We start from the raw sequence: 16,834 nt of genomic DNA on the forward strand, positions 1-16,834 counted from the left end.
CTCAGATGGGCTTTCTGTCTGGTGTTTAAAAACACAGGGGAAAGTAAAATTCACCATTCACAGAACTTGAGATGTACTTTTTAGAAGTGAACTGGTTTTACTGACCTTTGTGAAATGGGTCAGTTTCACACAGTCTTGAATGGAAAGACTGCTCAGTGGAGACAGAGCACTTCACAGGGAAAAAGTGCCATCACTCTCATTTTAAGATAGTCACTTTAAGATATGGTTAATAAATGCTTTTCTTACCTAGCAAGTCTGAAAGAGTTTAACTGAGTATCTCGGGACTGGGAGGTGTGATCCCTGTTTTTAGACATTTTCTCCTTATCCACTTTCCTTTTACCACCACCTTGGTTCATTTGATGCTGCCCAGAGTACAAACAGAGATTGATGCTCTCTTTAGAACAGGGCTGCCTGCATGCCATTTTCTCTTTCCACAACAACCAATTAGTTCTGCCATCTGGATGTGCCAGTAGCCACATTACTGTTGTTGCTAGTCCAAAATATCAAAATACCCTGGACTTACCAAGAACCAACAGCTGGGAGCTTTCAGTTACTTCCCCGTGAAGATTGGACGCCTTGCAGGAGTATAACCCCTGATCTGATAGAGAAACATTTGCTATTAACAGCAACCCATTATGCAGATGGTGAGCAGAGGACAGCTTCACCTTGTTCTTAAACCAAGTAACTTTTGCTTCAGGAACACCTGGAAAAACATTGGCAAAGTGTAACTAACACAAGTAAGTATTATAAGGCAAAAAATACTTGTAAGGCAAACAGCGGAAGAAGAGATAAGAAGTACTGAGTGAAGGCTAAAGAAAAAGGGGAAGGGACAAGGAAGATTTCATATTGCCACAGTTCTTTAGAGCAGTGACTCAAATAAAACAACTAAATAAAATACAGAGATAGACACAATTAATATGCTTCTTGCAGGCAGCTACTCAGATAGTCCTAGTCTAGAAAGGCAGATTCCTCTGCACTTCACTAGCAGCAGAAAAAACAGGGGTTAAAAGTGAGATCCCCTTAATATTGAGGTATTGCTGTCGAGTCTAAGAAAGATGCACTCTGCCTACAAAATGTCCACCAATGCTACAAAAACGTTTTTCTAATTGTATTGTACAAGCGTGTCCTTCCCCTGTCTCCACACTAACAGGAGATTCGCAGGTACAGCTGTTCCTACAGTTTGCTTTGGGGAAGATGAGCAGTGTATATCAATGCGCAGCAGTTTTATTTTCTTTTGAGCTCCCAAGTTCAGTGACACATGCAGCCTCCAGACGGGAACAGGAGGCAGGCAGCACAGGGATGAGCAATCATGTCGCATCACTGCCGCAAGGGGTAGCAAGAGCATTTCAATCGCCTTTGTTGGGTAACGGATGCCAGAGGACAGAGAGCTGAGTGTTCCCTTGCAGAAGCATCACAGAGACCCAGTCTGAGCGGTGCCAGCTGGAAGCAGAACTCACTTTCCTGGGTAGGCAAGACTTTAGGTAGTAGAGTAATTACCCGAGTCTATTCTTCTTCAGCTTTCCCCTCCATCAATGTGCATGTATCCAGCACAAAAATAAGCAGAATTGTGTAAGCCAAGTGAGATAATTTTGCTAAACCAGTGGCTCTGGGAGAAAAGAATCATTGCAATACAAGTTTATAACAGTAGTGACTAGTTTCCAATGCCACAACATTCTTGAAATAGTGAATAATATTTCACAATCTGGTATAGCTGATGAATAAACACGGGCTATAAATCAAGGCAAGAACTAGAAAATAAAGCCTCCAGCATGTAGGTGAAACACAGAGAAAAGGACTGTTTAGAACTGAGAGAACTGCAAATAAGAACAACAAAGATACAAGGAGGTAAAGGACAGGAAGGTAACATTTTAAGCTATCCTTCCAAACCTGTTCTGATTCAACAGTCACTAATTGTACATGACAATTTGCAGAATGCCCTACAAACTAGATTTTTAAAACTGATTCCTTCTTACATGTCAAACTTTATTTTCAGTAACAGTCTGGGCCATATTGCTTGAAGCTTTTGGTATGCAAATTAATATCTGCACAATTTAAGTGCTGAAATCAACAGAAAGCTCTCTAGTAATGCTGATGTGATCCAAATTGCTCTCACATCCTATTTTTAAGTGAAATGTGGCACAGTAGTAAAGTTACCCACACCAAAAATGCTGCTGGCTTTCTGCAGCTTGGAGCAAATCCTCCAGCTGGCAGTCACAGGCATCTGCAAGACTCCTGAGTGATTTTCAGGTGGGAGTTCCCCTAGGATTAGTTTTGGAGAAGTCTGGAATTGACAACAATCATCTAACAATAGTTAAAAAATATATTCCTTCACCTCTATAGACAAAGAAATTACGTTATGTCAAGTGAAATAATGTTGGCTTTCAATCTTGATCAAAACCATGACACTGCCTTTGTGTTAAAACTGAAATAGAGCTTCATCTTAACATAAATCACATCAGGTGCCAATTAAACTCTAACGCATCCAGAATGATTATATTTCCTCTTGACCTTTAGTTAACATCTATAGATTTCAACTCAGAAGACAGACTTTGACAGTATTTATGCCTGTCTTAAGAAGTTGAACAGCAGTATAAAATTACTCCCTAGGCTTTGATTGCATACTCTTCCATTATCTCTTATTTTTAAGAAACCTTCTCCAGGTTTATCAACACATGTTGGCAGCAAGTGTACATTTCTGGCCCTTGACAGAAAACACAGCTTTAGAGAATACCATAACTGATCCTTAATATTTCTCTTGTATCTATTCTGCTGTCTTGGTGACTCTCAGTAAAAATGAATCCTTACACGAGCTGAGATATCCAGATCCAATACACATATGGTCCTATGCCAGAGATTGTAAAGCACAATGATAGAAACACATCTTATATTAATGGGATAAATTGTCACTGAACTCTGACCTAGAACTCTCATTGCTTGGGCTGGCTCAGGACATCCTGACATGACTAGAGAGAAAGTACTAGAAGGAAAAATCTATAGCTTTACAAGACTGTGTGAAGAGCTGTTTTCATCCAGAAAAGTCTCCACATAATTTCTGGATATGCTAGTTTGCTTTCTAACTGTGTTAACTTTGCTCTCACATACTAATATATTTTTTTTTATTGCCAGATGTTATTGCATTAACTGTTGCATGTTAATTTACTATGATTTAATAGCCATTTCACTTATAATGTTTTCTGGGGAGCTTTGGCAAACTAAACAGATGTAAAGTTTATCTACTTGAAAGAAGTCAATAGGATATGACACATTTGCTGGCTGCAGAAGTAGTGCATGTTACTCTTATCCCTAGAATTGATTGTTCTAAGGGTGATCAAAACCATATAAAAGGCTGAATAATCATAAAGCTGATGCTAAAACAAAATGTTTGTTCTTACATTAGAAGGAAAATTACACTTATTCTTATACTATGTTACAGGTTTTATAAGCTGGTTCATTTTCCAGGTGTAGGTGAGACAGCTGATAGAAATTACTGTTCTTGAATCATTCCTCAGGGTAGCTTTTTTGTAATTGCTGTTGAATTTTGAGCATTACTTTTAAGAAATTTGGATTCTAGTGCCCATAAAACATACCTGTCCTCATTATTCACTCTCTCATTCCCTTTGTAACATCCCAGCTTGGGGTTAATGATTTTATGATAATTTCAAGGGCATTAATCTCTGGTGTCAACATAGTTAATATTTTCGGCAGAGGCAGTAGTAGAAAATTTTTTTTTCACCCATGGAGAAAATTAGGATTTAAGAAAATTTCTTCAGTGCCACAGAAGATTCCAATATACAGACAGTAGATAGCAAAAAGCATTCTCTTAGACGAGAAGACACAGCTAAAATTTTCCATTTTGGATGTTGTCATAGTGGGTGAGTTTCACAAAATTGCTAGAGATTATTTTCCGCTCAGAAGAGACTTTGAATCTGTGCCCCTGACCATTTTGTGCTCCTCTCCTGTAGTTTTCTGATATTATAAGTACTGTGGAAACTTTGTTTAGTCACATCCTGTTGTTTACATGGTGCTTTTGGTGAAAAGAAATGGCTACACTTAGATCAGCAATTGAATCTGTGGGTTATGTATCTGGGCAGCTGACAGAACCCAGAGAGAGAAATCCAAAATAGTTTGTGTTAATGTAATATTTAGTCTCTTTCACACAATGTCCATGCAGGTGAGCATGGTGAGCCCTGGGGAAAAAAAAACAGTTGTCATTTTCATCTTCTTCCTTGAAAGTCACTGGACACCAGTCTGATTGCAAAAGTGTGTCATACTATGCATAACAGTGTAATGAATCCATGGTATGGCCCCAGGTCTTTAGAGATTTCCCAGCTCCTCCTCCTGATCTCAACATCATTCCCACAAACAGCCAAAGGACTGCCACACACAGATAAGGTCAACCTATTTTGGTTACCACTGGAAAGAGGCAAACTGTCACTGTAAGACTGAGGGATATTCAGTCTCCGACCGGAAAATAGTTGTAGGGAAAATCCCGTTTGAGTAGAATTTCTCTGATCTCCTGCACTTCCAAGATGAAAAAAAAAGGAAAAAAAAACCAGAAAAAAAAGAGTGCTAACATGCCTTTAATGTAAAATAAGTTTGGCAGGAAAAGAAGAAACTAGCTGGAATGATTTTTAAAGTCCCCATCAGTGACAAAATTAGTCAGTCCATGCTTGTATATTGTCACTGAACATCCCCAAGAGGTAGCCATGTGTATCAGTTTTGTTGCATCCACACCATACCATGTATCTCACAATGATGCCTATTGCATTGACTCATGTTTTTTATGATTTTTTTTTTTTTTAAGCCCTATTTTCTTAAGCCACTACACTTGCCTTGTTTGGTATGGATAAGAAGAGGACAAGTTCTGTGATAAGAATTAATGGAAACAGTGAAGTTTCCCCAAGACCTAGGAAAACCTTGCAATTTCATTCAGCTGCAACTGGAGACACCAATTTAGCAAAGAATCCCACAGAAATTTATAGCCAAAGACACCTGCACACGAGAGAATATTTTTTTACCTGCAACCTGGCAGTTAATGCTAACATTTGCTTTCTGGATTGTTTTCAGCATGCTTCCAATATCAACAGTGACAGCAGGTGATTCGGTGTTAATCATGGTAGCTCTTGATGCCTTTATCAGTGGCTTTCCTGCATAAAAGAAGCATCACAGTTTATCATAAAAAGCACATTGGAGTCACAATGGGAGAGATAGGCTGGAACACTCTTTGTGAAAGTACATGCAACAGGCATGTGAATAAGGGAAAATGAACTGTAAGAGCACCTGCTTTTTATAATATTTCAGTGTCACCACATTCCATGGGTAATGCTGTCTTGAAAAAAGAAAAGGCATGCTTGAAGCAGAGGCAGAATAGCATTAAAGCTGTTTGGACACACAGGAGAACCAGCTGAATCAACAAACACCAGCACAACTGGAGCTGCAGTGAGGTGCTTGCCTGGCACTGCAGCTGCACCGCCACCCTTTGGTAAAGACCAAACCCAGGAGCCTGAGTGATGGCTACAAGCAGTGGAGAAAGTTTAGAGTAACGTGCATGCTGTTTCTACACATTGATCATGGTTTCCTTAACCTACAGGGGAAACAACAGGGTGGGGAAGACCAGATCAAAACCAGAAAGTTTTCTCATAATGGCCAGCAGAAGAAGATGAAGGATATAAACTGAATTAATGCTACACACTGTTACAACACATTTTTGATAAAACAAAACAGGTTATCTGATGGGAGGGGGTTTATCTCTAATACAGCTACTACTTTGCCCACAAGAAGGTGTGCTTTCGACATTGGTGACAGCAAGTCAAGGTCTTTCACTGCTGTTGATGTCTTTGTGGGATTAGTTATGAAGTTATCCACCATCAGTGGCTCAAGATGCCTTCTGCAAATCCTTTTGTAGAGCTACTGTGAAGGGATGCTTACAAAACAGGTCAGGGGTACCCAGCCTTAGCTTTGAGAGAGAGCACTAATGCAGCAAAGCTGACAAGAGCTGAATTAAGGAGCTCTACTGTCTCAGAAAAAGTGCTCTGCAGTCATGATGTTGCAGGAATAGCAGAACATAACAGATTTGCTGAACTGCTTTAAATCACATGGGATTTGGGTGTTTTTGACTCAGTGTTGCATTTTCAAACACATAATTTTCCAAAAAGCTATAAATACCTTTCTTCCCCCATTTGAAATAAATGATCAGATACAAAACCAGATATCCTCGTTTGCCTCCAAAAGCTGCACCTTCAGGCTAATGTCTCTCACTAGCTTTATTTGTATGCTAATTTGGCACTGACCAACGAAAAAAAATGGATCTGAGAAAAAGAATTTGATTTCATTGAGCTCATGGAGAGTTCTGAAAATTTAAGTCAGTCTTAAATATTAATCTCTCCATATAGCTGTACTTGGAGGGTTTTAAAAAATATCATTCATCTGTGACTCCTGTCATATCAGTTTAGTATTTTTTTTGTACTTTACATTTTTTTTAGTTTGTTCATTTTAATGCCCAAGAATAGCTGAGTAAAATACTATATTTTATTGTTTGAATACCTCCAAAAGTTTTGATACTTTCTGGCAAAGCCTAAAGAAAAGAAAAATTCTTCAGCTATCCGTCAGCTTTTTATTTTCCTGATTGGTTTCCATAACGCCACCACAAGATTAAAAATCTTTAAGCTGTTCAAACCATAAATGAGTAGGAAACCATTGTGAAAACAAAAAGGAGCATATTCCACTGTCTTTTTTTTCCCATGCATGTGTTAAATGAATCAGAAAATTCTTCAATGAAATAAGCTTTTGTCCCCTCTCTTGATTCCTCTAAGATGATCTCAGCTTCCCATGTTTTTTGGAGAAAATACTTCCATTATGGCAAAAAGACTGTTACTTTGTTCCAAAAACTGCTCAGTATTTCACTTTGATATTTATGGCCTCATTTTATAGGCTGTTCAGCTCTTTGCTTTGGATGTAAGATGCAAAAGTATACCAGTTTCTAAGAGGAGTTTTGGTTGAGTCTGGGAAGCATGGATGTTAGTTCACCTAAAAGTTTAAATTATAACTTTGATAATTAATTATAATCAAAAAGCTTAAAGTCTTCCTGTGTCACATGTATACCTAACGCTTTATTTTTACTGTGTCATACAAAATTATTGCCACAACATGTTCAAAAACTATGGCTTTTACACTCACTGAACAACATGGACAGAATAGCAGTTTTGACTGATGATTTTTTAATCTCATGTTCAGCTTCATGCTGGTGCAGCATAAGAGGATAATGTGTAGAGCTGCTTCTAAAATATGACACTACCCTAACAGCAGCACTACTGCTTTGCTGCCTGGAGCTCAGCAAAGCTATTTCTGATAGTAGTAGTGTAAAAAAAATTAGTCTCTTCAGTTTTGCCTACAGAAAATTCATAGCTCTGATGCAGATCTTTCTTTCTGCTTTAGAAAATTCAGCAGTTCTGCTAAAGGACAAGATGAAGTCTCTTTCTAGTTGATTTACTGATTTTCTAAGCTTCACTGTTATTCACTGTTGTCTTATTACATTTTATTTATGCTTTTCTTAATGGAAATTTTCTCTATGTTTGATGTAACTTTTTTTTTAATTTTTTTTTTTTTTTTAATTAAAGCTTACCAACAGCTATTCCTTTCTTGAGTCATACATGGATACAATGGCAGGTGATGGCTGCTGCCTATGCATTGGAAGCCTCCAAGCATTTCCACATGCTGAAGCAGTGAATTGGATAAGTCTGCAGAATCAATATACTTTTCAGTATTCTTAGCATGTTTACTTTTGCCTTGGTGATAAATAGGATCCTACTTCTGTAAAACGTCTCTGCCCTGTCACAGTTATTAGCTGCCATTGTCTGTTCTGTTCCTGCATCTTTCTCAACAGCTCTTCATTCATGTTTGCTGCTCCACCCTCCTGCTAGTCCTGATGTGGTTGTGCCTGCTGACCATGTCTGCTAGAGAACCCTGAAGAAGCTGTATACATACTTTTAACCCCCTTTGCCATTGGCTTTTATCTGGATGAGTTTTCTTTAGAATTGAATTCTAAACAAGCACAGGATATTTGGTCTGCTTTAGAACCGGTTACTAGAGGAATAGAAACATGGCATCTAATTTTTTGAGAACCTCTATTTGCTACAATTGATACAGTGTCAGTGACGTTTGTGAAAAGATTTAGCTCTGGAAGTTTTCTTGCTTGCCTAATGTACGCCTGAGTAACTTCTGCAACGCATCTGTCATACTTGAAGAGATCAGTGTTAGGTTTAAAACGAATCACAGAAGTTGGGAGGCTTGGACTGCACTGCCCCTACAGGCTGCAAATAACCAGGATAAACACTGTTTTAAGAGCATGTCAGATGCAAGTGAGAAAAGACATTGATGTCTTGCAAAGACAAATAAACCTCACAAACTATCTATGAAAGCCTCAGGTTTTTGCAGAGCTCACAGCCTGTGTTTTCACCAGTGTACTTCTGTTGATGCATTTTACACAGCTTTAGCAGCCATCTGTTCCCCCACAAACAACTTCTGTCCAGATTCACACAACTAACATGGACCATCCTGCAATCACAGAGGTTAAACTTTTACCTGCTAGGGTGACAGCAATGGAGACAGAGTCAGATCCCAGGGCATTGGATGCATTGCAAGCATAGAAACCCACATCAGCTTCCACAGGTGCTAGAATCTGCAAGGAATCATCAGGCTGAAGGAGCAACCTGGCATAAAACAGAAAGAAAGAAAGATGTAATAGTCTCTTAGTCCATGTGAACATGAACATATTTACTGGGAATTTTTAGGCTTAGGTAATATTTTTTATAGATCAGGCCTTTAGGTTAAATTTAAAAACATATGAAGAAATTTAAATTCTTACATTGAGACTGTATGTTATGATTATTTAAATTAATTTTTTGTCTCATTCCCAGTTCCTCTACTGCTGATATGTGTATTAAAGAAAGAGTGCTGAAAAATAGGACATCTGCCCAGTGAAACCTCCTCTGCTGTACCATTTCTGCATAATGCTGAATGAGTTTCCCAGCATTGCTGTCTTCCAGTTCTGCAGCACAGGAATAGTAATCGTAAGAAAAAGCCAAATTATTGCAAGGGAAAAATCACGAAACATGTTGAAGCTATGCAGAAAGAAGTGAAGTGAACCACAGGGCCAGTATTAAAGGCTGAAATAGGTTCAGATTCTTTTATTCCTGGGCAGCTTGTTCAAACTCAGCAGTCTTGATTCTTCCCTAATAGTCAATGAAGATAGAGAGGAGTTCTCAGCTCCTCTTTGGGCTGAACCCACTGTTTCCTTCCTCTGCCAGTAAGAGGAGACTACCATGAGCTCAGTGTACTGCCTATGGCTAAATGGAATTACAATGGTTTTCGTGCTCTTATGAATAGCTTCTTTTCACTGTCTGGCTTTGCAGTGGTATAACTCATAAGGTCCTGATATGTGGTGCTGCATATTTGTTGTGATAATCCTTTTGGTTATTGTTGTCATGTAGTCAGTATGTTTGTATTCAATATGTTTGTATTCAATGGCTCATTCCTAGCAACCCCCTCACAGTTGGTTTAGCCCAATGCTGTTTCCTCCCCTTTCCCGTCTGTTAGCACAAATACCTACCCCTAATTCCCTATCCTTCTATGTCTATCATTGTAGCCCTGCCCCTCTGCTTTGTCATTTAAGTGGAATCCCAACCTCTCCTTCTAGAACCCTCGGTGTCATCTATGTAATCCCTGGATTCCTATAGGTTCTGGGAGAGTGTTCTTCTCCCCGTGTACCCCTCATTGGTTCTGAGGCGATGTGATCCCGCCTTGCGCTCCTCCCCCACTCTCCCCTGGTTGGGTACTGTGTGGTCTCCTCCCCTGAGACCTCCTCCCTTTATAAGTTGTAACACTGTACTGTTCTTGGTTCTTCTGGCACTGTACGCTTTCAGAGGTACTTTGTCCCTTTCGGAACAAAGCCTCTTGGAGACGCATGCAGAGGACCCTTCCCGCCCCTTTATCTTGCTGCAGTCCGTCTGTCCGCAGTCCGAGCTGTGGGCCTCCTCTGGCTGCACCGCTGCCCTTGCCTGTCTGTGGCTGGGCAGGGAGCGGCCACTCGCTGGCACAGCCCCGAGGGAGAAAGCGAGCCCGGCTAAGCTTTGCCCTGAAATCTGACGCTGTGTCACTGGTATACACCTATTTCAGCAAGAATTCAGTCCATAGGCTTGTGCTTTTGTACTCTTGTTTTCATCACACTGTGTCCTATGATTGTTGATCCTTTCTCTGAGTTTTCTTTTTAGGTGAAACTGTCGATAAAGTCTACTGTTCTCATCAGCAACTTTCAGCATTTGTCCGTTGTAAACCCTTAACTGAGGCTGTGAATTGACAGTGGGTGGCAAGGGTGAGACTGGGGGAGGGATATGCTTGTAAAACACATGCAATAGAAATCTGCTCACAGGTCCTGGAATTGATGAGTTTCTTTACACTCCCATCACCACAATAAAAACTGTTGTCTCATGGATGAATAAGCCACACTGTGGGTGGTAAATCTCTAAACCAAACCAGATTAGGGCCACCCAGCAAAATCTATTATAGGAAAAAACCGCCAGAGTTAACATTATTATTTTACTCTTCTGTGAGTAATAAGAAAAATAGTAATTATCAATAAAGAGATGTCTGTTTTTAAACAAGTTTTGTAGATGTTTAGAAAAAGTGCACATTTGCAAAACAAACATCAATACTTTTAAAATTGCATCTGTGCTTTCTCAGCTAAAAAAACACCGATGGCTGAAATAATTCCCTTCCCGCTTTTGCTGTCAAGGATGGTTTTTTTACCTCTTAGTCATAAGCAGGGTGGACTAGATAGCCACTGCTAATGGTGATAGCAAATAACAGACTTTTTTACTTGCAAAACTAATGTTAGCATGCATCTTTATCTCACACATAAATTTTTAGTTTAACACCCAACTACTTCAATCATTACATGGAATTCATTAAATCTTCAGAAGTTGTCCCCAATTATAACAGCCTGTAGCATTTAAAAGTTCTGTGTGTTCTGTCTGCATGTCTGCAAATATAGCATGTAGGCAGATCTTCAGTCTACTCCAAACTAATGCTTACAAAGCCCCTAAAATTGTTTTAATTAATGTTTCTGACATCTTCAGGCTGAGGAAAGATCTTGCCTAGCACTGCACCTTATAAAACACAAGGATGCATAATTTGTTTGTTATTAATAATCTCTCCTGACAAAAACCTCTCTCTTGACAGCTTAAGTCCCCTAAAGCTCCAGCAGAAATATTTAAAAAAAAGAGGTAGTCCTGGTAGATATTTACATTTAAAAAAATGAACTCCAACATACGTCCATCCTCCTATTCTCTCAACCCAAGTTTTAATGTCCTTCTCCAAAAACAAACATAATGTCCTCTTTTTTTCAATAATTCCATTATTTGTGCATCACAATTTGGCATAGCTGCTTTTTTTGAAAGCAGATCCTTTATCATTCTTTATTGTATAGAATTATTTTGGCTGAATTCCCTATTAGCTTACAGAAGGCTATTTTTGTTAGGTATTGAGTTGCTTGTCAGGGCTGGGAAAAAACCAACCATCTGTAGCAATTATTTGTGTCACCAGCATGTCTTCAGAATCTTATTTATGGACTGAGAATAATACAGCTTAATATTTAATCAGTGTCATGTCACTTGCTCCACACTGCATTGCCTCCAAGACAAAAACATATTTCACAGGACATACACCAATGACTAAATCAGACAAACACCTAACAAACACCTCGCAAACACCTAACTCCATACCACTTACTGTTCACATGCTGCTCATGTCCTTTTATAAAATTTATTTCTGTTTTAGAGAAGTGAATTATCAAGCACCAATGAATCCCCAGTGACAGAAATTGCAGCATACTTGCAAAGCTTATTAAACAAGTGCATAAATTCCTCAAAGATTTTTCACTTTTAAAACTGATTCCTAAGGAATTTAATCTGAATTTTCTTTAAAACAAAATATTTAACAACATATACAGTCGCCAAAAAACTTTGGTATGGATACTAGTAGGCTGTGAAATGGCATTCAGAACCCATGTTGGCGTTAACTTGACTCTTTAACCTTAGGAGAGAATGTGTAATGTTCTGTATAAGCACTCAGGATGAATAGGCAGACACAAGTTGGGGATCCTTTACTGGAAACACAGATATTTTTAACTGTTGCAGCTATTCCTGTCATATGTTTTTATTCTATTGAGTAACTAAAAATCAGCACTTTTGGAGGCCCTATGCTATATTTTTTCATGACTGTATCTAGACTAAAGTCAAAGAAAATTAATTTTTGCAAGAACAGCCATGCAGTAGAGTCATACTTTTAGGTGGATTAAACAGTTTATGGAATGGGGCAATGAGAATAGAGCCATACATCAACCATCATTACTGGACATCACTGGCTCAGACAAAATCCATGGTGACATTGTGTAAAAGTGAATGCCTTTATCTTTGTACTTTGTATATACAAACCAGGTTGCTGTCACCCCACCTAAAACCAGCAGCCTATACTCTAAGAATTGCAATACCCACCAAGTACTTCTGAAATCTCAGTATATTCAGTAGGGGGTAACCTGAGGAACTTCAGCATTACTCTCTGGCCGTTCCCAGCAGAAGTGTCTCTCTCTGATACTGGTAGAGGAAAGCCCACCTCTATTTATTTCCTTATTCCCATTAAGACAGAGCTGGGTTGGAAAATTCTCTTCTCCATTCAATGGAGAATTGAATACAAAGAAAATAAAGTGCAGAGCTGAAGGACAGTTCAAACATACCAGACACCACCACATGTTTACATCTGTGGCCTTGCAGTTTACAGCAGTACTCTCTAAGTCTGCTTAAACTGCAACTTCCATTGACGCAGCTGACTGACAGGCAGCAAGAGCATTCTGAGCCAAAACCAGAATACTGACATTAAAGAACCCAGCAAAAAAATCCAGAAAACAATTTTTTTACACACCACAATTTCTATAGCTCCAAAGATATAGGTGTTGAGTTGCACCTGAAGCTTCTTCCCCCACACACCACCCTGGGGGAACTATAAATGATGAGTACAGAAGGAAGTACATAAAGCAGAGACTGCCTCAATATTTAAAGAAGAGTTCTCAATGACTTATGCCACTAACTGGAAAAGAAATGATAATTTCCTCAGACTATTTGATAGAAATTTTGAGCACACAACTGACTGATAATTCATAAAAACCCCACAACATTTAAGGCTATTTCAGCCAAACTGAATGGGAAAGAAAAAAAGATTGAAAAGGAATTGTGAAATTATGTATTAAAAAAATCGGAAATAAAAATTCAGGAATCACATAAGTGTGTCTTACTTCAGCTAAATTAATCTACATGTTGTGATACCATGAGAGATTATAGGGTGTGAAATAAATTTGCTAATTTCTCATGACTGTAGTGTCCAGCATTCCTCATATGTCAGCTTCATGTAACATCCGTTCCCTTTCATGGATGCCACAGTCATTTCAAGTAGAGAAAAATGCTCAACTTAATGGCCCAATTCTGATGGGATATAACTGCTAGATGAAAATTTATATATGAAACTTGTTATGGGAGTGGCCTAAAGATATTTTCACAGGATTCTGTTCGTCCAAGTCATGATTATGACTGTATGTGATTCCCACCAGAGGTACATTCTTCTTCTCAGTGACCTCTACCCCTTCAAAAGTTACTTTTTTTTTTTTTTGGTCAACTTTAATATACTTATTAGCCTTCAGACAGAGAGGCAAGAACCAGGAAACTTAGATCATTACAGAAAGCAATTTCTTTTTCATTGATTCAATAGTCAAAATAAAGAAGGAGCTAAGAAGCTAATTTCATAACTGTATAGAAGGGGCAATTTTACCCAAATCAAGACTTTATGGGATGATCCAAGGGCACCATGCTGGAAATTAGTTTTTTGCCTTGACTCCATAATTTCCCATGACCTTTTGACTAAATGTATATGTCTTAGCTGAGGTCAGTATCTTGTGCAGAAGCAGTTGCCAGCAGATCTTGGGACAACTTTGTTGAACTGTGTTGCTCATTATTACTGCCTACTACTGTCTTTTCCTGTTCTTATATAATGATTTCTCACAGAACAGAACCAAAATATAATATCCCAAGCATACACGTGAGAAGAACGTATGTTATGAACAGAGTTAAACATATGAAAATAACCTCTTTCTGTGTGCTCTTCCACACAAACGAATAATGTGGAGGGATCAGAAAGTAAAGGATACCTGAAGGAGAAACAGCATAATTTTTGTGGTATACTGATGAAAGCATTTTGTTATGTCAACTTCTCAGGTTACACCTGGGACCAGCATTCTGGAATTTAAACAGGTGAAGATTCACCAATTCACATGAGAAGACAAATGCTAAATGATCCGTCTGTTGAGACAACAGCAAAGCTGCCAACAGCCATGAGGTGTGGTTCCACAATTTACAGCCTTCATCAGCACATACATAGTAAATGGTGATGGTAATGCCCTTTTAGGCTTATCCTGGGGCAGTTTAGTGCATGGATACATATGTGGAAGGCAAAAGCCACATCTCCTTCATCTTCTCTTGCCACAACCATGTCTGTCAAGCCCTCCTGTAGCACTAGAAGAAATGCAAATTCAGCTCCAACAGAAGATAATAGCAACAATCAACGATCAGTTTTCATATATCTAAATCAATCTTCATAGCAAAAATCTCCGCCTTCAGATTGGGAAATAGACTAATTTGACTCCCAGTCTCTGGATGCAGAGTGCTCTGTTGACTGTATTAGGCACTTATGTCCTTTAGTAATGTACAATCCCTTCTTTTTTACTAACTCAAACAGAAGTAAGGTTCCTGTCTGCCACACCAGTCTGACCCAGCATCCAGACCTTGCTGAAGATTTACAGTGCTCTGTTTAACCCATTTACCAATTCACATGCACTTGCCCTTCTTTCTGTTACGAAATCAGACTACAGCAAAACATGGTTTTGTCCACGGGACTGACAGGCAGTAACACATGGAAAGTGATGAGTCAAAATATCACTTATTTTCTTATAAGTTAAATAACATGCTTTACCTATCATTGTATTTCACTTCCTCTCCATTCTTAGCCCAGCTGATGGTGGGCTTTGGGTTTCCCACTGCTTCACAGTGAAGCAACACACTCAGTGTGCCGCTTGCTAGGACCACTGTCTGTCCCAGGTGGGTGACAACCTCTGAAGCAGAAAGTTGTTGTGCTGCTGAAATCTTTCGGAGGATGGCAGGCTTTTGGTGAGGCCTGTGCAAGCCATTTGCCAGGTCTACAGAGGTGGGAATAAATGTTTCGGCAGATGATGTCCTCAGGGAGCTGGTAAATCCAGAAACACGCCTGTGGTAAGGGTACTCCACTGAGGTTGAATCAACTTTTTGCCTTGATGCTTTGAGGACAGATTCCTGTTGGTCCAAGTAGCTCTTGAAAACCTCATGAGCCAGGTGCACAACAAGATGCTCAGTGTAGATATCTTTAAGCTCCTCAGGCTGTTGAGACAAATTCCTTATGATATCATCCAAGCGTTTCTGCTCTGTGACCATAGTAAATGGCAGGCTATGCTCCTGGCTCTGGTCTTCTTCAGAGGATGCGTTTCTCTCCACCGACTCCTGGGCTTCCCAGGACTCCAGATTTTCTGCTGGCCAGCCCCTGAGCTGTAGCAGCCTCGAGACAATATTGTCATACCATCTGCTGGGGTTAGCAAGGTGCCCTTGCTTTTCAGCCTTGCTACCATTGAAGAAAATCCCATTGAGATGTTTATCCTGTGTTCGCAAGGCATCATTTAAGCCAGCCTTTCTCATGACTTCTTCCTCCCTAATACCAGTTGGTTGCCCAGCAATGATCTTCTTGTTGTTTCCAATCAGTTTAATTATGAAATGCTCCCGGGCTGGCCCTGCTGTGCAGGTGTATGTCCCAGTGTCTGAAGGCTTCACATGATGGATTTTCATGTATCCATAGGGTGCAATGGTGATGTGAGCTGAACTTACAAGCCTCTTGTCATCCTTCTCCCAAGTGATCATTGATTTCCGGAACCTCCTGGTAGGGCATCGGAGAATAACAGAAGTTTTGGGCAGCAGGTAGGCATATCCACCCACAATGAAGTGCAATTTCTTCTGCTTCCTTGTCTGGATGTAAACTTGCTTTACAGCCATAATATGGGGGCTTTGCTTATGAGCTGGTCTGTTGCGTCCTGAAATACCATTATATAATTAGTATGTGGTACTATTAAACAAAACAATAGTTTACATTGTTGTGGGAAGCATTTGACCCATTAGACAGTAATGGAAGAAACTGGACACCAGTTGCTGGACATTAAATTGGAACAATCAAAATAAGAGGAATAACAAGACACACTTCAGGAATGTGAAAGTAGCCTAGAGTATATGCAGAAACCAAATAGCTAGGGATAAAAGCTTTACAGGAGAGAGAAAACTTCAGTGGAAACATAATTCTTGTTAAAGTACTTAAACAAAGACTGTTATTTAAGAAATGCACTGAATAGACAAGTGTTTAGCATCCAAACCGTCAAAGACAATGTGATCTTGCAGCTCACAACAGTAAGGAAGAATGAAAGTCTTGCTACCTCAAGGAGTAACGTTGTACAGAAAAAAACTCTCTGGGCTAGGCTTAAAAACATGGTAAATACTATTAAAGTTCACTAGTTCAGTGTGTCCTGGTTTCCTGATCTCTGTGTCAGAGATCTTTATTATGAAGGACTAAATTCAGCTGCATAGGCATATTATTAGTAAATACCATGCAAAATTTGGTCCAAGCTTTAGTTCTAAACATCAGATCTTCTTTTCTCCCTACATAC

At 39.3% G+C, this 16,834-nt stretch overlaps 1 protein-coding gene across 1 annotated transcript in view; it reads right to left on the reverse strand.

Moving 5' to 3' along the window:
* The window catches only part of ADAMTSL1 (ADAMTS like 1), a 162,122-nt gene that overhangs the window by 26,622 nt on the left and 118,666 nt on the right, over positions 1–16,834 (reverse strand). The window contains exons 19-22 of the mRNA XM_041485555.1: positions 15,070–16,210; positions 8,581–8,708; positions 5,019–5,147; positions 524–703 (exon numbers count right to left, since the gene is read on the reverse strand). Coding sequence (XP_041341489.1) covers positions 524–703; positions 5,019–5,147; positions 8,581–8,708; positions 15,070–16,210 — 1,578 coding nt within the window. The remainder of the gene's footprint in view (positions 1–523; positions 704–5,018; positions 5,148–8,580; positions 8,709–15,069; positions 16,211–16,834) is intronic.

The sequence above is a fragment of the Pyrgilauda ruficollis genome, unplaced genomic scaffold (genome assembly GCF_017590135.1).
Source record: "Pyrgilauda ruficollis isolate IOZ18807 unplaced genomic scaffold, ASM1759013v1 scaffold71, whole genome shotgun sequence".
In the NCBI taxonomy this organism is placed as follows: domain Eukaryota; kingdom Metazoa; phylum Chordata; class Aves; order Passeriformes; family Passeridae; genus Pyrgilauda; species Pyrgilauda ruficollis.